The 22,301-nt window shown below is 37.0% G+C and overlaps 1 protein-coding gene across 2 annotated transcripts in view; it reads left to right on the forward strand.

The window, feature by feature from the left end:
• The window catches only part of SLC7A11 (solute carrier family 7 member 11), a 98,985-nt gene that overhangs the window by 71,495 nt on the left and 5,189 nt on the right, over window positions 1-22,301 (forward strand). The window contains exon 12 of one of the 2 annotated variants that reach the window (XR_012077805.1): window positions 20,622-20,709. Coding sequence is in view for 1 of the 2 variants with exons in the window: in NM_001318341.1 (NP_001305270.1) it covers window positions 231-298 (68 nt within the window). In the remaining variant the exon portion in view is untranslated. 2 annotated transcript variants of the gene reach the window in all.

The following is a 22,301-nucleotide window of genomic DNA, read 5'->3' on the forward strand; positions in this document are numbered from 1 at the left end:
AATATTAGTGTATTCTTGCTGAGAAGCCATCATGGGAAGTTATAGAAGTGACAAATACATTAATTGAACATGATAGGGTTCTAATGAAATAAATCATTCTTGAAAGTGCTCTATGAAGTAGGCAGTTGCGTGTTTTCAGTATTCAACCCCAGATAATTCACATTTTGCTGTTTTTTTGTACATTTCTGATTTCTATGCATTTTTAATTTCTCTTCTTTATTTTTTTGTAGACAAGATAACCAGAACATTACAAATAATACTGGAAGTTGTACCAGAAGAAGATTGCCAAAAATTATGAATTAATGCATTTGAAATCTTGGCAATCTCTCCTTGGCCTTGTTTCTGCCCAAAGAGCTGAAACAAACAAAATAAAATGGAACTTCACTCCATTTTATGAAAATCCAGAGGATTGCAACTTTGGGAATGGACTAAATTAGTTATTTCTGTCTTCTAGTGTATTCAAACTAGCTGGTTTCTAAGAAATTTAGTTTTAACTCTGTGTAGTTATAGAATGCTGATAGGCAGTTATACCACAAGTTCACATGACTTTTGTGTCCCTGATACCTACCAGTTGAGGTCAGGGAAAAAGACTAGAGAATGGACAATTACTTTAGGGATCTTTCCCTGTGAATGTCTTACGGCTAAGAACCTTCAAACTAAAGACTGAGATGTTTTCTATATATATGGGTTTTGTAAAAACAATTTTTATATACTGTCGATAACTGTACTGTGAAAAGTGTTTTCTCTTCTTATGGGGAAAAAAAGTGTATGTCATCATTACAGACAGAGGAAAGAAAGAAATTTGTTTTACATTGACATTCCATTGTTTCCCACAGATACCAACTTAGATACTACTCATCTTTTAATATTATTATACCCAGAGCACTTTGAATGAAGAACAGAGAGGGTATGCTAAATTTTAATAAATGTATATTAAAGCCAAGTTTCTAGGGGCTATTGTTGATGAGGAAAATCCAGGAATTATGTTTAAGTAAACAAGTTTTTGAGAATTTATGTTAGGTTTTCTTCACTCATCATCAGAAACCTCTGTGGTTACGTGCTCTTTTGATTTCACAGCCACTGATTTGATCAGGAAAGGATGTATAACACCTTTTTGAGAGCAAAGCCATAGTCAATTTGGAATTAAAGCCTCTTAAGCACAATTCAGTGGTTTCACTAATAATTTACCCTTTGGTAAATATATCTAAATATGTGCATTTAAAAGTTTTCAAGTTATGATATCAATATAAGACAGAAAATCACCAAGAAACAGAATCCTCAACATATTATGCCTAGCTCTGTAGTTCTATATGCAATGTTAGTGATTCTGAACAGTTTTTTAGTTTCATAGCTATTTTTGCATGGTGATGAATTTTGACAGTTTGTACATTTTCTTTATACATTTTATACTGTGTTAAAATATCTCTTTGGATAATACTGTCCATATCAATTAGGAAAAGGCATATATTTACATAAAAATTAAGGAAGAAATGTCACTGCTAAGTAAGATTTACAACTGTTTCTAAAAATTTTACCACTACTGTATCTAGGCTTTGTCAGTAATTGCCTCACCTTAATTATCATTTAAATTGTAAAAGAGGTAACTGATAACAAGTTCTCTGAAAGAAGGAGAAACTCTGCATGAAGTGTGTGTATTCAGACGGGTATTATTATGTTAGGCTTAGAAAATATTGTGGAATTTCCAAATAAGAATAATATAATGATGAAATTTGTTAACTATTATTTACATAAATGTCATATTAAATAGTTAATTATAGCCAGAGTATTTTTCATCCTTTAATTTTTGTCTATTTGAAAAAAGAATTTTCGGAAGAATTACACTGATTAAAATCATTAAGAGCAGATATAGAGTTCGTAAACAATTGATCAAAGTAGAAATGATGATAATTTGAGTCAATTCCAATTAATTAATTTTCAATTCATTAATTTCAATTTCAAAATTCTATTTAGTTAATTTCAATTTATTATATATCCAAGATTGAAAATTTTTCAGCCAAACCTTACCTCTGGCTCTTTAAGTGAACTCATAAAAATTCCTTCCTTTTTCTTCTACCTTGGGTTTTCATAGGGTTTTCAAAATTTGATCTGTAATCTATACTTCATATATCCACTTGTATATATCTGTCTCCACTAAATTAATTTGTTGCTAGAGGTAAAAATAGATTTCCTTTATATTCCTATTTTTTATAGTCTAGACCTATATAATCTAAATCAGCACACTCTTCTGGAGTTTTTTTCTTTTCTAATGAAAAAAAAAAAAGGTGAAGTCTCATGGAGAAGTGTGTATAGTTCTTGCTTACTCCAGAGGTTAATGTGCTTATATCAAAGTGGCAAATAGGTCTCCTCATTTTATTTATTTGTTTAGTTTTGGTTTTAATTTCTTTTTAAATAAATCACTATACAAGCTCACTAGGTTACATATTCCTTGTTATTTTCATGATTTTTAGAATAATTTTTACATTGTTAAATTTGTAATGCCATTGTAATACTACTTTAACCAGATGGAAAGTCAGTCAGTAATTTTTTTTTAAGTGGTGAGGATTAAGTTGCATTTCAACTTATTTTTGGGTTACATAATGACAAGATATAGGGTTTATGTAATCACCAAACTGATACTCATAACATTTATTTGGAATGGTATTATGTCAAGCAGATTCCAGTTTGAAAACTTTCCTGCACATTTTTACACATATGTGTATTTTTATACTAAGAAACTTTTTTCTCATATATTTAGAAAATTTTTTCTCATATATATTTTTTCATATATTGAACTACTACATGTGATATGTTTGTACCAGTGTGCCTATTCAAATGTTTAAAGACATTTTATGAATGTATTATAACACAAATGATAAAAGTGGCCAATATAGTTCAAGGCAAGTAGAATACTATTTTCAAATGTTCTGCTTTTTGGTACATAGATTCTCAAGTATTTAATTATGAATTAAGTAGATCTAGTAAAGACTTACAAAGCTGTAACAGTTTAATGTAAAAATTGGAATGATTTTCCTTACACAGTTGTGAATATTTCAGTAAATGTTTTTGACCCCTTTTTAAAGGTATTAGATTATTTTTCTGAGAGTTTTCTTTGATCACAAGAAGAAAACTGTTATAAATGGTGTCTTGGTCAGCTGGAAGTAGACCCTGTTCTTGTCTTTCTTTAGGAGATTAAAGATTTGTCCTAGGAAAGATGTTGGACTCTGGTACCAAACATAAACGTTAGATGTGTGTACGCACATATATGCGTGTCTGCTTGTACTGTGTCTCCTCGGCCCCTGCAAGCACAAAATTAGGACAGATTATTAGGTTCCATTAGCAATTTATGGTAGTTTCTCTAACACTAAAATAAGTACATTGAAACAAATTTCCAGATTGTCCTTTGTGTCTGATACGGTTGTTTTCCCAATTGCTATTTGATATATGAACAGATGGTTAACAAGAGTACAATTATATAACTCAATGGAATTCTATGTTGAACTGTAATCAGTCTTCAGGAAACTCATTCATTTATCTCTGTTTGAGATGAATGTAATACAGACTGATAAAGGGAGCATCTCTGACCAATATTTGATTTCTTATAATTGAAGCATAGATTATGAAAAGACAGAAAACTGAAGGCCAGAGTAGCTGGAAAATGAAAGGTAGTATATGATTAGAGGTAGCAATATTTTTGTCTAGTTTATAATGCAATATAGACAGAGAAGTATTAAAAAACGGTCTGCTGTACACAGGTGGCTATCCCGAGAAACTAATGAAATGTAAGCTTCAGTGCCCCTCACTTACACATGCCCCTTCCCTGGTCCAGTACTTAATTTTGCATTAGGAATTTTGTATTAATTTTCCGAAAGAAGGTTAGCAAAATTATATATACTTCTGACCCTACAAAATCTGCATCTGTCCCGGTGAGAAAGATCAAAGTATCCCCATTACTTTTTCTTTTAGAAATAAGCATGGAGGATTTGTAGGATACATATTCAAGTAATAAAGTAGTGAGTTAACTGAAATCTCTCTATGTAAGTAACTTTCTCATAATATTTATTATATGTGATATATAAGGAGAAAGTGTCACTGTTGACATATTTTATGTGTCAGTTCTGAATGATAGATAAACAAAGAATGGGAATTTAATTGTAGCTTTTTTTTTTTTAAGTCTGGAAAGAAATATAGAGAGATTTGGGGTTCGAATGTAGATGAGTCCAGAAATTTGATTTTACTTAAATAAAACCTTGCTATATTTTACCCTATGTGACATGCTTTATGTCAGTGCTGATAATGTTTACAAAGTTACATTTTACTTTCCTAACCATTCAAAGTCAGGAATAAAAGCATGGCAATGTGCAACTGACAAGAAGCCCACAGCGGATACAAATTAGAGTAGATAATGAGTCATTGTGACAGCTTCTGTTTACATTATTTATATATAGGTAAAACAATTATTACCTATAAATGTATTTTAGGTTAAATTTCCCATATAGTATTTTTACTTTATCCCAATATATTTAATACCTAAAATTGTAACCTCTATATATTATTAGTACTGTACTTAAAACAATATTTTAATAGCCAATCTGGGGAGATAATCCTTCTTTTTGCTGCATTTTCAAATTATTTGGAGTCTAAAAAGAAATGCTTGGTTTGTTTTTAGATCTGATACAAATTCACGAAGGTGTACAATGTGGTCTCACAGAAAGTTCTCCAGTTTTCCGTATGTTGTGAGATACTGTCTTTCTCTACGTCCTCATCAGGATATTAACTTGATCTTTTTGAACCATTTCTGTTTTTTTGAATGAATCAACGATTCCCTTTGTTTTGTCTTTTATTTTTTGACATGATATTTTCAAGATAGGAGTGAGTCTAAATTTAAATTTATACAACTACCTGTATAAATTTATACAATTACATTTTCAAGATAGAAATGAGTCTTAATTTGATATAATTACCTGATATTTGTAGTGTGAAACTATCACTTAGATTACTTCCTTGGGAATTCCCCCCTCCTTCTCTCTATTATCATTGGCTTTAAAATATCACTGGAGGATGGTGACAGTCTCCAGTTATGTGTTACATGTGTGTATTTTGGCTACTTGAATCAAGGGAACATTTGGAGTATCAATAACTGCCTTAGCAGTTTTATAGATAGCAATTCTCTCAAGAAACTGTGGCGCATTAGGTATCTGGGAGCCATACAGATGGATACACTGGTTTTAAAGTGAATATACTTTTTTTTCCCTCAACATATACACTACTGATTTTATTTTTAAAAGTATAACTTTCAAGTGAGTTAATTTCTTCATTCGAAGACTTGCCCCCTGAGTCCTTATTACCTCTTGTTGAAGCCTCTAAAGGCCATGTTGAATGCTAAAGAGAAAGAAAGGAAAAAAACCAAAAAAACTAAAAACTAATGCACAGTAATCTCTTTTGCAGCAGTGACTGTGTTCAGAGTACTTTGTGCAGCAGGATATTTTGCACAGCATCTTGTGGGAAAACAGATTAGGGCTTTGGATGTTACAGCTATATAATTGGTTGGGTTGTGAGGGGCCTGACTTAAATGAGGGTTTGTGAAGTGAGACGTCATTTATTCCTACTGAGTAACATTCTTCTGTGCATGCTCAGAAGCACATTCGTGTTGCACCAGGGGCCAATGCGATGTGGTTCCCTGGTTCTAGGTTTAAACTGATTTATTTTAAAGGATTTCTGAATTATTTTTTTCCCTAACACGTCTCCTACATTCCAATTTTCTGCTTACTGGATATTGTAATATAAAGTAAAAATACTTTGGAGAAATAGAACACAGATTGTTTAAAATGAGTGTATGCTTATAACAAAATAGAAATGATCTACATTAAACTACTGTGTATATTAATGATTTCAAACACTACCACATAGCACTTTTAAATTGCTCTTTTTAAATTGCTCTATAGTGCTATGGTTATCATGTAAACCACAAGAACCCTCTAAAAATTTTAAGTCATCCCAGATTATTTTGATTCTCTTCTTGGAGAACTTTTTTAGTTAATAGTTTTCCCTTGTGAATGTTATTACTACTGCTATAAATTTAGAATTTAACTATTGATACTTACAGTTTGAAAACAGGGTTCATCTTTTGACATTATCTAAGTTAAAAGAGTGACGTATCACTTTATTCTTGGTTATTTTGAACACAGGCATTTGCCCCAAATTTCTATCTTTTTGTAGATGAATTGTAGCACAATAGTAATGAATTTTCAGTAGTACCTCTCAGCATTTTGGGAACTCTGCGAACATGAGCATCAGGTGTTTAAAAAAACATTGCTTATTACCATGTAATACGGTGTCTTCTTTTTATGCCAAACTAATGAACAAACATGTAGAATTTTTTGCTGATGCTAAATGTTAACTACCTGTGGTTTTATAATAAGTCAAAGAAAGAGGAAAGACAAGTAGCTTCATGTATTGAATACTTTGTGAATTGAATTTGTCCTAGTTTTCTGACAAAGGCTTGACTCTGGGTTTCCTAGAGCTTGATTTTTACTTATCATAGGGTGGATTAGATGGTAGTGATGCACTGGTAGGGATGATTTGCAGTTGTTGACTCCGAGTTCATCTCATGATGAATCTTTCATGTTGTTTTATTGTGTGTTTATCTGTATTGACTCTATAAAAATGGGTTTAGTGAGCTTTGGGTTACAATTTGACCTGGTAAGAATCATTTCTTTTTCAACTATCAAGGAATAGAAAACTCCGTATGTATTGGTATGTCTGTGTCAACATAGTATTAGGAACTGTATGTGAATGTATCTAAATGTCTTTCTTAGTCTGTGACAAGCATCAGTAATTTGCACCGAAGGAATGAATTTAGCCCAGTGGGAAAGTAGTAGGTTATTCTGGAGGGCCATGCTGGCAGCTGTCTCTTTGATCTGTGCTTAGATGGTAATTTATAGACCAGCTCTATCCCTTCACTTGGATCTGGAATGCATCTGTCATGACCTTGTACCATTCCCCAGATTGAGGAGTGGGGGGAGAGGTGGGTTTGGCCTTGTGCTATAGAATACAACAGGAAGTCCAGCTGAGGGAGAGTGAGCCTTAATGTCCTAAATTGTCCTCATCTGTGGTGGCATTTCTTCCTCCTGGCACTGTGATAAGGAAACTTGGTAAAGGAGATTGTGCGTCTTTCATACAAATTTTATACAATGTCTCAGATTGATAAATTCTTAAAAACCCAAATTCCTTTTCTTCATCTTTAGCCCAACCATATTAGAGGTGCTAAGATATTTAACTATGAAAATATAAATGGTGCAAAGGGACTTTGATTTGTGGATCGTGCTGTGTTTCTTAGGGTTCTCTGGCACTGATGCCTCTGCCAGCATGTAATACATGAAATAAAATGGATTTTTCTACAGATTAATGATTTGCCTCTGGGGAGAGTTCTGGTACAGCAATCACAGTGCCAGATGGTGTTTATGGGCTATTGGTGTAAGTGGTAAGATACTATGAAATAAGTGTGCTTTTTCATCTGATGGAAACTCTTGATGCATGTGTTTTTGTATGGAATAAATTTTGGTGCAATATGATGTCACTCAATGTTGCATTGAATTTAATTTCAATTGTGTTTATGTATATATATTCCTGTCACGCTTCTAGTTGCTTCAACCTTTGTGTATGTATTTCTGTACTTATTTTTAGTTGAAATATTTTAAATGGAAATGAAATAAACATTTGATAGCTTACCTAATAAAAGTCATGATGTGTGTGTGTGTGTTTTTAAAGCGATATACATTCTATTAAGTTGAAGGCTTTGGTTTTAGTGATTGGGTTTTTCTATCACTGATTCTGTGAATTTGTTGAAGTATCCCACTTAACAGCAATTTCCTGAAAGTGGTGGCAGATTCATCAAACACTGTAGATATTCTTCTTCCTCGTGGCCTACCCATCTGTCCTGTGCTCTGAAGCATTTGGCTACTTAGTCTTTTTTCCTGCCTCTTAACTAAAGTCTCATCTCTTGTCTAACTCTAATTCAGCCTGCAAGAGTTTTCCCAGCACGTTCTTTCTAAAACACAAATATGGTAAAAATCCTCAGTGGTTTCACATTTATGTTTTTCTGGGTGGGTAAAGTCCACACTTCTGTGTAACATGCAGGGCTTTCCATAATCTGCCACGTTACTTTCTCCAGCTATGAATGACCACTTCCATATTTGCTGCCACAATAGTAAATGTCTTCTTAGTGGTTGAGGAAGGATGCCATTGCTTCACCTGACACACTGCAGATTCCGACAGGAACGATACTCCTCTGCTCCCCGTTTCTGTCTCCCATGCCCAGCATCGCACACTTCTACCCAATGTTCAGAATTGGGTTCAAAAGTCATCTCTTCCAGAAACTTTCCCCTAGCTGGCTCAGGACCTGACTCCTGACCATCTTCATCATCCGGGGCACACCTCTTTGTGGAACTCATCGTACACCGTTGTAACTGATTTGCTTGGTAACTTTCTTTTCCTGGACTTGCAGTTAGTTTTTTACCGTCTTTTACTGACTAAAGCGTAACAGGTACTCAGTTAGTGTTTAGATTCATAAACTCAATAAATGAACAAATAACTTTCATCATTAGGTTTCATGATAAGCGTTTTTTTAGAAGCAGTTTGTATCACCTCTAAATGTAAGCAATCCATTAGATTTTGCGGAATTCTGTGACATGTCCTACCTCCAGATTGTGAGAAAACTGGGAAGTTTCAGTCTCTGTCTGCTTTTGTGCCTTCTCTCTTTCTCCCCTATCCCAACCCCGCCCTGCTCCTCACTCCATGTTGGTAGGTGGGTCTTGAATAGAGGAAATGAGCAAATGACCTACCGTGATCTCTTCCCACGAAAAAACATTTACGTTCCTATATTCTTGATAAGCTATCCTTTTCAGAATACTAATTTGAAAACAAATCTAATGGTCTGAATTGGAGAGCAGAAGAAAATCTATATTTCTGGTGACCAAATTTCTCTTTGAAGTAGACATGGGAGATTAAATAGCACTTATTCCGGATGGCATATTTTGGGAAAAGAGTGAAAAAGGAAACTAATAACTTTTGCACCTGTTAAATTTAAGCAGTTTTGAAAAGAAATACAAACCATATGATATGTAGATATACTTACTTTTAAATGAATGAATATGACTGGAAATATATTTAAGGAAAATGTGTAGGAAAAATTATATAACCTATAATGGCTAATAATTTTTAAACACTAACATTAGGTTCTTAAATATGCTGATTTAGGTTCACAAAAGACTTTTGCAACCGAACTACATCTAGTAATTTTCTACTTTAATTTTTAAGCTATATCTAATTTATAAAAAATTGAGATGATGGATCCTGGGATAGGTGGGCAGGTCATGGATAACTATACTGTTGTTTTTGCCCCCACGTGCCCTACAAATTGTATTTGCAGACTCTAGAAATCTGACTTTGAAGGTCAGGTCTTCATAGCTACTTTTTTGTTTCTATAGTCTTAAGCTTAAAAACACCTGGTCACCAGCAGGCATTAACTAAAAACTATGATCTTAAAATTTTTGATGTTTGAAAGAATTCAGAAATAAAATATAATTAGGTTTCAATACCCTTTAAAATTTTAGCTTTGAAGATTTATTAATCTCCAAAAGACATGAAACAAGATTTCAAAGGTGTTAATTCAGGTTAAATTATTACAAAAATTGAAATACCCTCCAGCTGTAATGAAATATAAATTAAGTATAAATGAGTATAACCCTAAGAAATGTGTGAGCAAGCCGGTTGTTTTCCTCTCATTCTAGTTTTTCTTAAAAATAAGAGAAACTGATCTTACTTTTGTCGAAGTAATTAACATTATAATTATAGAACAACATGTTGTTATTATCGTTATGTATTCTATTTCCTAAAGTCTAAACACAATGTACAAATTTATTTCATGTTCTGAATTCTGTCTTAAACTTTTGTTTTCTTCTTACTCCCCCATTGCTGTGTTCTTTTCAGAATTTGTTACTCAATGTGTTAAAATCAAAATTTAATTATTGATTAAACAGAAATTCACTAGACACCTTCCCTACGCCAAGCAGTATGATGGGTGCTGGGGAGACCGTGCTCGCAGCTGGTACTGCCTCTGCTTCGTGAAGTTGAGGGCACAGTGTATTTTTTCATAATCATTCAAATGGATTGTTAAGAATTAGGGTAAGTCTCGGGTGCTAGAAGGCAGCATACCCAGATGTGATCTGGTCTAGGAGGTTGGGGAAGGCTTTCCTAAGGATGTAGTATGACTGATATGGAAGGCTGGGCGCTCACGAGCCAGGTAACGTGGAGGGAGGATGCAGAGCGTTACAGGCAAGGTGGACTGTGTGATAGAGGCCCTGAGCCAGAAAGAAGCAAGGTTTGTTTAAGAATATAAGTTCAAGACCAGAGCAACTAGAACACAGGACAAAGTACATAATGCACCTCTGGAGAAGAGCAGTTGTAGAGAGCTTACTGGGCAATGTTCAAGACTTTGGTCTTTACCCCGTGTAAGGGAGATTGCACAGACCAGTGACAGCCACACAGAATGTGAACACTGAACCTTACCACCATTTCAAATCTTACCCTCCCCTAAAACTTCTAAATAGAATTCTTTCAATAGTAAAAAAAAGAATTTATTTTATTACATCCCTATTATTCTTCTGTTTTGCCTAATTAGTTCACACTGCCAGAAGTATTTGTAAACTGCAGTAGGCCCTGTACATATTATTGAAAGAGAAAATAATTATCAGAATATGTAATCAACAAAGGAGGGAAATCTTTTTTCCAGGAACTTTATTGTTGTCTCTCCTTAGTATGTTTCCCCCTCTCTTCCAACTTAGATTACATCTGATCTACAGTATTGAACACTCACTAACTATCATCTCTAGAATGGCTTGTAATTTTTTTTTTTTTTGAGAGATACTCCTCTGGTGCTATAATTTTTAAAGCTAATCTTAACTTTGAAAATTTATTTTTTGTCCAAATGAAAACATTACACAAAATCTACCTTACATGACCTATTGCTAATAGGGTTATTGTCTTACAAGTAAAGGTATCATACATTTGACTCTAATGGTTTAATATAAAAAATGTCAATGCTATAAATATTTGAATTTATTTTTGGCTCTATACAAATACAAAGAATGAATTTTCCTTGTTTTTCCCACTCTTCATCATTCACAATGGATGAAAAGTGGCTCTTCTAGGAAGAGAAAAAGAATTTTGTTTAAGGAATTAGGGGAATAAAGTAAGAAAAATTATATAAGATTATTTAAAGAACACTCCCATGGAAAGCAGGGAATTCTCTGATACAGTTTTCCCCCAGCTTTACTGAGATATAACTGACAAATAATATTGTGTGAGTTTAGTACAATGTGATGACTCGATAAATCTACGTATTGTGAAATGATTACCACATTAAGGCTAGTTAGCACATCCGTCACCACACACAGTTACATTTTTTCTATGGAGACAACATTTAAAACCTATTAACAAATTTCAAGTGTATATACAACACAGTACTGTTAACTAAGTCACCATGCTGTGTATTACATCCATGGAATGTATTCATTTTATAACAGAAAACTTCTACCCTTTAACCATCTCCTCATTCCCCTCACCCTTCAGCCCCTGGTAGCCACCAATCCACTTTCTATGAATTTGACTTTTTAGTTCCTACATACAAGCAAGATCAGAGAACATTTGTGTAATCATTTTTTGGTGGAATATCTATAGTTCACTAAATAGATGATCATGTCATCTGCAACGGAAGACAATTTTACTTCTTCCTTTCTGTTCTGGGTTCCTTTTATTTCTGTTTCTTATCTAATTGCTCTGACTAGGACTTCTGTTACTATGTTGAGTAGGAGTGGTGAGAGTAGCCCTCTTGTCTTGTTCTTTGTCTTAGAGGAAAAACATACAAACTTCCAGTTAGGGATGATGTTAGCTGTGGGTTTGCTGTCTATGACCTTCATCATGTTGAGGGATATTCCTTCTATGCTCAGCTTGTTGAGAGTTTTTATCCTGAAAGGATGTTCTGTTTTGGCAAATGCTTTTTCTGCGTCTATTGAAAAGATCATGATTTTTATCTTTCATTCTATTAATGTGATGAATCACACGTATTGATTTGTACATATCTTACCTTCTTTACATCCCAGAAATAAATCCCAGTTGGTGATTTTGTGCAATCCTTCTAGTGTTGATTTTCGTTTGCTGGAGTTTTTTTGGTTTTGTTTTTTGGAATTTTTGTATCTATATTCATCAGGCTGTGCTTCCCAGCTGGAGGGGGCCACTGGCGGGACTCTGTATTTAGGCTGGGCTGTAGCCTGTGATCAAGCTGGTTGGCTCTATTCTAAGGCGAGGTCTCTGGCTGGGACCCCTGGTTAAGCAGGGCCACCAGCTGTACCTTGCAATTGCGTGGGGCTGGAGGCTGTGATCCGTGGTCGCTAAGTGTTGCTGTCCAAGCTTCCTGGTTAGGTGGGGCCACGGGTATGTTCCATGATTGGGCAAGGTTGCCGGCTGGGCTCTCTGCCTGGAAGAGGCTGCTCGCTGTGCTCAGCAATTAGGCATTATTGTAGGCTCGGCTTGAGGCTGCCTAGGCTCATGGTTTGGGCTCCCTTGCAGACGGGGCTCAAAGTTATGTTCTGCAGTTGGGCGGGGCTGCCAGCTTGGCTCTTGGCCTCAGCTGGGCAACCAGCGTGAGCTTCACAAGTGCCCAGAGTCTCTGGCTGGTTTTGCTAGTCAGGCGGGGCTAGAGGCCAGGCCTAGCAGTTGAGTGGAGCTGCTGACTTGCCTCACTGTCCCGGCAGTTTTGGAGAATGGATTCTGCCACTGGGGCAGCCTGCTGGCTGTACACCCAAACCAGGCAGGACTTCCTACTAAGCTCTCTGGCCAGCAGGGCCACCATCTTGGGTCTGCCCATGGGCAGAGCCGCTGGCTGAGATCTGAGGTCAGACGCACTGCCAGCAGAAATGTTGTCTGCCAGGATCTATGCACTGGTTATTGCGAGCTCTGTTCCTCTTCTCCATCTCTAGCTGATTCCCTCAGTTATCCCTGTGAGGCCATACCTACATGGATTTCCTGGGAAGCCTTCTGGAATGCTGAGGAAGCTGGGTGTCCACCTGGATTTCTCCACTGGAGAAACTATAGGCCAGGGAGGACCTCCTAGGTTGGTGGTATACTGGCCTGGGGAAGGGGAGACATGGTCAAAGGAAAACCATCCTTCCTACCCTTCTAATGTGTGTTTTTTTGTTTTGTTTTTTTTTGTTGTTGTTGTTTTTGGCTCAAGGGGATGCTTCAGCCTCACCACCAAGTTCTGGTATCTTGGTATCTTCACAAAAGCATCTTACCTGGGGTTAATTGCTAGTTGCTCTTTCTGTGAGGGGAACTGAAGCCAGGAACTATCCATTTTGCCATTTTGCTCTGATACAGTTTTTGATACCCAAGTTCCCCTATCCTGAAGTTCCATTAACCAGATGTTTCTCTTATGCACTTATAGTGATATATTGATTTCCTTAAAAGAATAATTTGATATCATCCAGTTGTGCCTAGTGATATGAAAAGGTTAATGTAGAAAGTCTATGATTATTAGTAAAACACTTTCTCAAATTAAAGCTCTCAGATTTCAGTGAGAGAGTATTGAATCAGAGGACTGAAAGGGCAGAAGAAATTGAACAATGGTTCAATTTTGTAATAGATGTTATTTATCATTTTTATTAAACTTTGTATTAGCCATGTGCTTTGCATTGACTAGGATACTCCTCACCATTCTCTATGAATAAGACAGATGACAAGTCTTACTTCCATTTTTGGATTAACAAAATGAGTCCAAAATAGCTAAAATGCCTTGCCTCGGGCAACAGAGAAAGTCAGAGAGGTCAGGGTAGAAATTCTGATTATCAAATCCCTCTGAAATTTCAGACTGTTGAATCAAACCATCTCTCAGGTAAATACAGTTACTTGATTTATAAGTTAATCAGTCATTAAATGTTTATTTTGTATCAGCTATATGATTAACAATGAGCTTTATGGGATGGGAAATGTACCATTATTCTTCAGCCCAAAGAACTCACAGTAATTCAGCTTGGATAAAGAAGAATTTGTAATAAACCACAGGAACACACAATTGAATACAATGTGTGATTAACTGTGAAAATGTTTGTTGGGCTTTGCATTTGACCTTAAACATTTGGAGGAGATGGTCAAGAGAGTCGAAGCTGATTTTGGATGATGATGATGTGTGTGTGGTTTACAATTTGATGAAAGGCAGGAGCTAAAAGCACACTATGCTTTTGGTTAATAAAAGAGTTAAGTCTGAGTAGAGTCAAGGGTAGTAAATACAGAGAGGTTGATTGTATCACGTCCACTTACAGTGGTGCCTTTGAATCAGGAAAATGAGTTTGATCTGAAGATGGAAGCTGCTGAGGGCATTTCTGAAGGGAGTCATACAGTCAGAGTGGCAACGGAGCAGGGTTGTCAGCTCTGCTAGAGTTTATGAGGAAAACTCTGGGATCAGCAAAATCTAGCTGACAAGCTTTTGCAGTAAACAGCTGTGAAGAAGTCTAGACTGGGATTGGAGCTAAAAGGGCAGATGAATGAGAAATTCTGGAGGAGAAACCAGACTTTGTGCCTGACTTACTAGAGAGGATTCAGAGGAGGAGTCATAGGTGACCTCATGCTGTCAAGCCTGAATGCATGGACTTAACACACATGCTTGGTGGTAAATGCCTGGTTTCCTGGTACGAAGCGGTTGGAGCACATTTCCATTTGGGATGCGCTCAATTTGACGTACTGAAAATTCCATCTGGAGACATTCCCTGATCCTTAGATTAGAGGGCAAGAGCTCAGGTGAGAAAAAAGGATTTGAGATACACAGCATTAACTTTCTTGGGGGGGCTTATAAGTAACACCTCTCTTCCCCACTTGAATTATAAATCAATTAAGGCATAAGTCAAAATTATAAGGCAGATAGGAGAACAAAATATCGCCATTATTGCTGATGCAGCTAAGAGAGAAGAATGTGATTCATAGCTATGGGCAGGTGGGTTTTGTAACATTGAACCCTAGGGTTAGGGAGATTTACTCCTCTCACTGCAGGCAGTCTTGTACCATTTGAGGCCTCTTCCTGTGGGTCTCTGACTCTATAAAATTTAAGATGTGGAGCGGCATAGCAGAATTAATGCCCTCTGAGGTCAGGATGGCTCCCAAGAGAGAAAACACAAACACTCAGCTTTTTTTTTTTTCTTTCCAAACTCACCAGTAAGAGTAAGACACTGCTCATCCAGAATGAGGCTAAGAGTGTTTCCCTAGCACGGTGCCTTCTGCATGGAAGTAAACATCAGCTATGGGAAGGAACCCTCTCCTCTTTCCCCAGCCCTTCACACTTAAGAGTATGCTGCATAGAAATGCACCTTCATGGGTTCAGAAAACATGTCTTTTGCATTTTGTATACACCATTTGACTTAAGCATGGTACCTGGAAAATGTCAACTACTCAACATACTCTTTGATGAAATGGGTGGATAAGATTGGCAGTTGAAGATGATGTGACTTAATGGCTTTCCCTTGGAGGGGATGTGAAAAGAGAAGAATGTCCCCCAGGGAGTGAGCATGACGAGCTGGGTGGGAAATGGAACAAGGCAGGGGGACTGAGCAGGGAAAGAACAGGGGCACCTGCCAGGACTCAGGATTGAAGCTGGATGTCTGTTTTGGATGATGACGGTATATTGTAGTTTCAGAATACTTCCACTGATGTCATGCTCGAGTTCTCATGTTTTGGTCAAGTCGACAGCCATTCTGGGCTTTCTGGTTTCAGGTCTGTGGTAAATGAAAGGATGTCAAACAGTGATTCCTCTTCTATCTCCTGATCCTGGAAGCCATCAGAGACACAATCCTCACCTTTAATAAGCATGTTTCAGCCTTACCAAGGTTGTTGTGATGTATTATATTACATTGTTTAGGACACTTTTAGATGCAAGTAACAGAAACCAATTCAAGTAACGGAAGCAAAAGAGGGCCTATGATATGGATAGAGCCATGGCTCTAAGGCCCATTTGTCAGGAATGCAGCCTGGCCTCAGAAGGGGCCCCAGGTCTGGCACTGGAAGCTACAGGAAGCTAGGCGACGCTCTCTCCATTTCTGATCTCTGTCTCTGTGTGACCCTGTCATTCGTCCCTTCTTCCCTATACTGGCCGCCTCTCTACAATGCCTGAGTTTGTGCATCTCTTCCGATGCAAGAGGAAAACTCAGACAAAAACGCAAATTTTTATTTAAAGGCATCTAAAATGTTCCAGACACATACCACATGACTTTGGACAAACTGCTTAATTCCAACTTGCCTCATAAAGTTGTCATGAAGATTCAGTGAGTTAGTAAATAGTTTGTGCTATTTACTAACCAACCCCAAGCGGAATCCAAGCGTGGCGTTCAGGTTCCTGCACAATTGAATGCGTGAAGGGTTTTGAGGAGGCAGAATTCCTGGAGCTAGTACTAACTATAAAAGGTTTTCTCCAGAAGCACACACACACACACACCCCTCACATACGCAGACACCCATTCACATAAATCATGACTAAATCAAGAAATTGGAATGAGGAGGAAGAGTGAAATGCAGCAAGCAATTAGATAAAAATAACTAATGTTTAACGAAGACATACTACATGCCTTTAGCCCTGTTCTAAGCACTATTTACTAACTCATTGAATCTTCATGACAACTTTATGAGGCAAGTTGGAATCGAGCAGTTTGTCCGAAGTCACATGGTAAGTGTCTGGCACATTTTAGATGTCTTTAAATGAAAGCGTTTAAAAATTATTCCTATTCTCCAACCACCAAATGTTTTATTTTCAGTCTATTCATAAGTACTGAATCTTCTTTGTTTACTGGGCAAAAGCAGAGGAAACCTCCGTCGGTAGGAGAACTGATGGGAAGGATTGATGATGAGTATTGCTGGTCCTTTGGGATTCCCGTAGGTCACAGGGCAGACTGGATGGTGCACGCGTGGACAGTGCCTTATCCAGCTGTGGGGAAATGTTAAGAGTGGAGGTATAATTTGCCAGGTTCTCACCACTGGAAAATCCCGCGAATAGGAAGGCAATTCAAGTCAAATTACAGACCTCACTTCTACAACCCTGCCCTGAGGCCATAGCTTGTAAAAATGATTTTACTTCTAATTAACAATTCCACATTACTCTGTGTTTCTTGGTTTCAAATTTTTTTTTTTTAAGTAGAGGCGAAGTAGGGGTGAGCCCTGGACATAACAACTGGGAGATTTGGTTGAATTACCAATTTTAGTTGGAAATGCTATCACTTCCTCAGAAATTGGTTAGGTCAAACACACAAGACAGGAACATACAGAATGTTAGAAAATCACAATTCTATATATCTAATTAATTATACATAAAATTGTATATATGTATATGTACATGTATGTATTTAATACCCGATAAGTAAATATTATTTTTGAGCACCCATGGACCAGCCACAAAAACTGAGTTCTTATTGGGACTCAGTGAAAGCCAATTAAGTCTCAAGGAATCAGTATCTTGGAGACTATGACAATAATAGAGTAAAATTAGAAATTAACCATTAAAGGAGTGCTTTAAGAGGAGTGTATGTCTGTAATCTTAAAAAAAGACTGCTAACAAAACTACAGTGAGGTATCACCTCACACCAGTCAGAATGGCCATCATTCAAAAGTCCACAAATGACAAATGCTGGAAAAGCTGTGGAGAAAACGGAACCCTCCTACACTGCTAGTGGGAATGCAGTTTGGTGCAGCCACTGTGGAAAACAGTGTGGAGATTCCTCAAAAGACTAGGAATAGACTTACCATATGACCCAGGAATCCCACTCCTGGGCATATATCCAGAATGAACCCTACTTCAAAAAGACACCTGCACCCCAATGTTCATAGCAGCACTATTTACAATAGCCAAAGCATGGAAGCAGCCTAAATGTCCATTAACAGATGACTCGATAAAGAAGAAGTGGTATATTTATACAACGGAATACTATTCAGCTATAAAAATGACAACATAACGCCATTTGCAGCAACATGGATGTTCATGGAGAATGCCATTCTAAGTGAAGTAAGCCAGAAAGAGAAAGAAAAATACCATATGAGATCGCTCATATGTGGAATCTAAAAAAAAAAATAAAGAACATAAATACAGAACAGAAAACAGACTCATAGACATAGAATACAAACGTGGTTGCCAAGGGGGCAGGGGGTGGGAAGAGACAGACTGGGATTTCAAAATTTGTAGATACTAACAGACATATGTAGAATAGATAAATAAGATTATACTGTATAGCACAGGTAAATATATACAAGATCTTGTGGTAGCTCACAGCAAAAAAAAAAAAGTGAAAATGAATATATGTATGTTCATGTATAACTGAAAAATTGTGCTCTACATTGGAATTTGACACAACATTGTAAAATGACTATAACTCAATAAAAAATGTTTTAAAAATAAAAAGAGACTGCTAAGAAACTCTTAGGTTAAAAAAAAAAAGTTACAGAATACTTAGAACTACATGAAAATGAAGAAAGCCACAAGCCAGCATTTTTAGGTGACAGCTAAAGCATTCTAAGAGGGAAATTTGGAAGGCAAGGCGAACGGTGATGTGGATATAGGGGGAAGTTAACAACAATAACAACACAACGACAGTGACAAAACCAGGAGAGGGACTGCACAGGCTGATCAAGGTGAAGGATCATGAACTGAGAAACTGCTTAGTGGTATTTTCAAAAGAAAACAGTTTTTAACAAATTAACTGTAATATTGCAATAATGATATGTTCAATTCAAATCAGTTTTTAGAATAGAAGGGGGATTATTCAACAGGAAATTAAAGTGATGCTGAGGAGCTGTAATAGAAGTGTGTGTACCAATGAAATAATTGTCAATACATGTTGTAAATTACCACACTTTTTTTTAGCTATTTATGCATCTGAGGCCTGTAAAAGACAGAGGCCCATAAAAAAACAAAGAAGAATAGAGGATCGTTGGTTTGCCTTGTTAGCAAGAGACATCCATCTCACTCCTGGGTTACCACAGTCCTCTGCTTCATTATCCAGGGAATTCACAACAGTTTTCTAGATTTCAGAGAAAAATGAAGCATAGAACAAACTTTCTCACTTCTCAGCTTGCCTGACAAAATTTTTGACCTAATAATCTAAAGTTTCCAGGTAGTATAATATTCAAATATATATATCACATGAATCATAAGATATTCTCCACAATTTTCCTTTAACTCTGTAGCAAATGAAGCAACAAAAAGAAGCCTTGAGATGGGCTTATTAACCTTTCAGCTACATAGTAAGATAAATGTGGCAATAGAAGATCATTCCAAAGACTTTGATTTGAGTTCCAATATGAATATGGATTCTAAATGACTGCTTTGTCCTATAAAATCTTTTCCTTCATTGACCAAATACGAGTCTTATCTGTATCATACCAATGCAAAGGTAATTTATACTTTTCAACTGCACATTTACCATTGCAACCCTGATTCCCTTTACACAATATTTCCTGTCTTAGATGAATTTTCCAGGTTATAAACAACAGAATGAATTGTGGTGTTTTACAACATGCGTTAAAATTTCTTTCACTTGTGACATATGTTCCTATCACAGTTGCTCAATATTATTCCAATTTGTGGTGAAATTAGTCCCTTCCCTTTGTTTGAAACTGATCTTTTTATAGATGGACAATATTATGTAGTTTAATTCGATAACTTAATTCATTCAACAAATGATAAACAACTACTATATGCCAGGTTGAGTGTTGTGTACTCGAAGATAAAGCACTGTTTTCCTCAGGTAGCTAATGAAAAAGAGACCCATAGACAGATATAAGACAGTATTATAAGGGCCCAACAGAAGCAGGCATGGGGTCTTCTGGGTGCATTTAATACTAAATCATAATCATACCTCAGGGGAATAGAGATGAGATATTGGAGGGATGAGTAATAAATGAGCATTGAAGTCTCACCAGGCTAAAGAAGTAAGAGAGGCTTGGGGTTGTGGAAAGCATTCCAGCTGGGGATGCAATGTGTACAACGCCAAGGAGGAAGAAATTGTGCAGAGTGCACAGGGATTGTTAGTGAGTCCAAAGTTGTACTGCTCTTCACACGACAGGCCAATAAATCAAGAGGTGAGTTGTTGGGGCAAGGAATAGTGACCTTATTCAGAAAGCCAGCAGACTGAGAAGATGGTTGATTAATGTCCCAAAAAATCATCTTACCCAAGTCGGAATTCAGAATTCTTTTATACTAAAAGGGGAGGGGGTGTGCTGGTTGTTGCAAACATCTTGGTGCTCAAAATCTTTGTTTTTGCAACTGCCCATGTAGGTTTGGTCACAATGTTCCTGTAAATCTCCAACAAGGCAAATATTATTCTCTGTTCTGCAACTGTTTATCCCTATGTGAATGGAAAAGTGTTACACCTTTAAAGATGAGAGCCTTGAGAATGGGCTGTCCTGTATTTCAGGCTATAGGCAACTGTATTCTACAAAGGTACAGAGCCAGCATGACTCAGCACAGGCAACAGAGCACAAGGGTTAGAACTAAAGGAATAGATCCAATATGGAGTCAGGTTTGTTCTTCTCTGTTACAGGACTTCAAATGGTGTTTGAGGCAGGAATAAAGGCATAAAGCTGGAGAAGTAGCCAAAGGTCAAGCCGTATGGGACTACATCAGCCTTGGTGAGAAATCTTTATATGGCTTGTTGGAAGGTAAGCTTTCAGAAAACCCTGTGGTGATTAGAGACTAAATTCTAGAGAACCATATAAGAAGTGCTACAATAAAGAGGTTGTGACAGTGTTCTAGGCAAGACATGACAAGAACCAAACCAGGGTGGTGGACATAGAGACTGATACAAGGGGTGTATTGGTCCTATTGCTGTGATGATAAATCACTACATACTTAATGGCTTAAAACAACACAGATGCATTATCATACAGTTCGGAGATCAGAAGTCTGAAATGGGTCATAGAATAGGGCTAAAATTAAGGTTTCAGCAAAACTATGTTCCATCTGCTTGCTTTAGGGAAGAATTTGTTTCTTTGCCTTTTCCAGATTTCCTGCATTCCCTGGCTCGTTTCCTCTTCTTTGCATCACTCTAATTTCTGTATCTGTTATCACATCTCTGACTATAACCCTCCTGCCTACCTCTTATAAAAACTATGATCACACTGGGGTTGGCTCACCCAGAGAATATGAGATGGTCTCCTCATCTCAACATCCTTAACTGAATCACATCTACAAAGTCCCTCTGGCTGTATAAGGTAACATATTCACAGGTTTGGGGGATTAGGCTGGAAGTATCTTTAAAGGGCCGTTATTCTGTCTACCACACAGGACGTGCTAAAAAATATTTACAAGGACTTGGTAATTTATGGAGAGAGTGTGGGATGAGTGAAAGAGAAAGTAAAGCATTCCCATGTATTTAACTTAACTGACTTTAAGAAAGATGTTATCGACTGCCATGAGGCATAATGAAGGAAGAATCATTCAGGTGTGAGGTGTGGAGCGTGGAGAGTTTGAGGAGCCTGTGGAACTTCAAGCCGACAGGAGATGTCTAGCTATCTAGCAGGTGTGTTGCTATCTGAACCTGCAGCTTAGATGAAAATTGTGTTGGGAGTTTAAATTTGGATGTTTTCAGCCGTTAGGAAGCAGAGTTGAAGCCATGCTGGATGGAAACACATCAGGGGAGACTGAGAGTGAGAAACACAACAGGAAGCTGGTATTAGGGGTGTTTGAAAGAGCAGCCCTTCATGTTGACTGAGGAGGATTTGTCAGAAATGGAAAATTGGTGGAACAGAATATCTTGGGAGCCCAGGCAACTGAGCAATGGTTTTTACGCTGTGCTCCTCAAAGTACCCCTGTGGGTTACTGCATTTCCCAATAGCAGAGAGGAGTGAATCAATGGGACTCCACACCTCTCACCAAGATCAGAGTAACTATGCTTTTATTTGAATCATAGGTTTGCATTTCTCCGTAAGGTTTTATTTAAATGAGGGGCTTTGTTATGAAATTGTATTTAAGATGTGCAAATCTCTATAGTAGAGAAGTTGAGGTAGAGTGAATGATGAATGTCCCGTGGTCCCTTGGCGAGGGCATAGCATGAATGTAGCCAAACCAATGCAGCTACTGATTACTCTTATTAATCTGTATAATTAACAATGAGTGGTGTTGGTTCCCTGTGTTCTTACAGCATCTTGTGCGGTGCTTGATCGTGGCACTTTTCATATTGCATTTTCATTTTTGTTTTAGTGTCCCTATATCCCCCTCTAGA

The sequence above is a fragment of the Vicugna pacos genome, chromosome 2 (assembly GCF_048564905.1).
Source record: "Vicugna pacos chromosome 2, VicPac4, whole genome shotgun sequence".
Lineage (NCBI taxonomy): Eukaryota > Metazoa > Chordata > Mammalia > Artiodactyla > Camelidae > Vicugna > Vicugna pacos.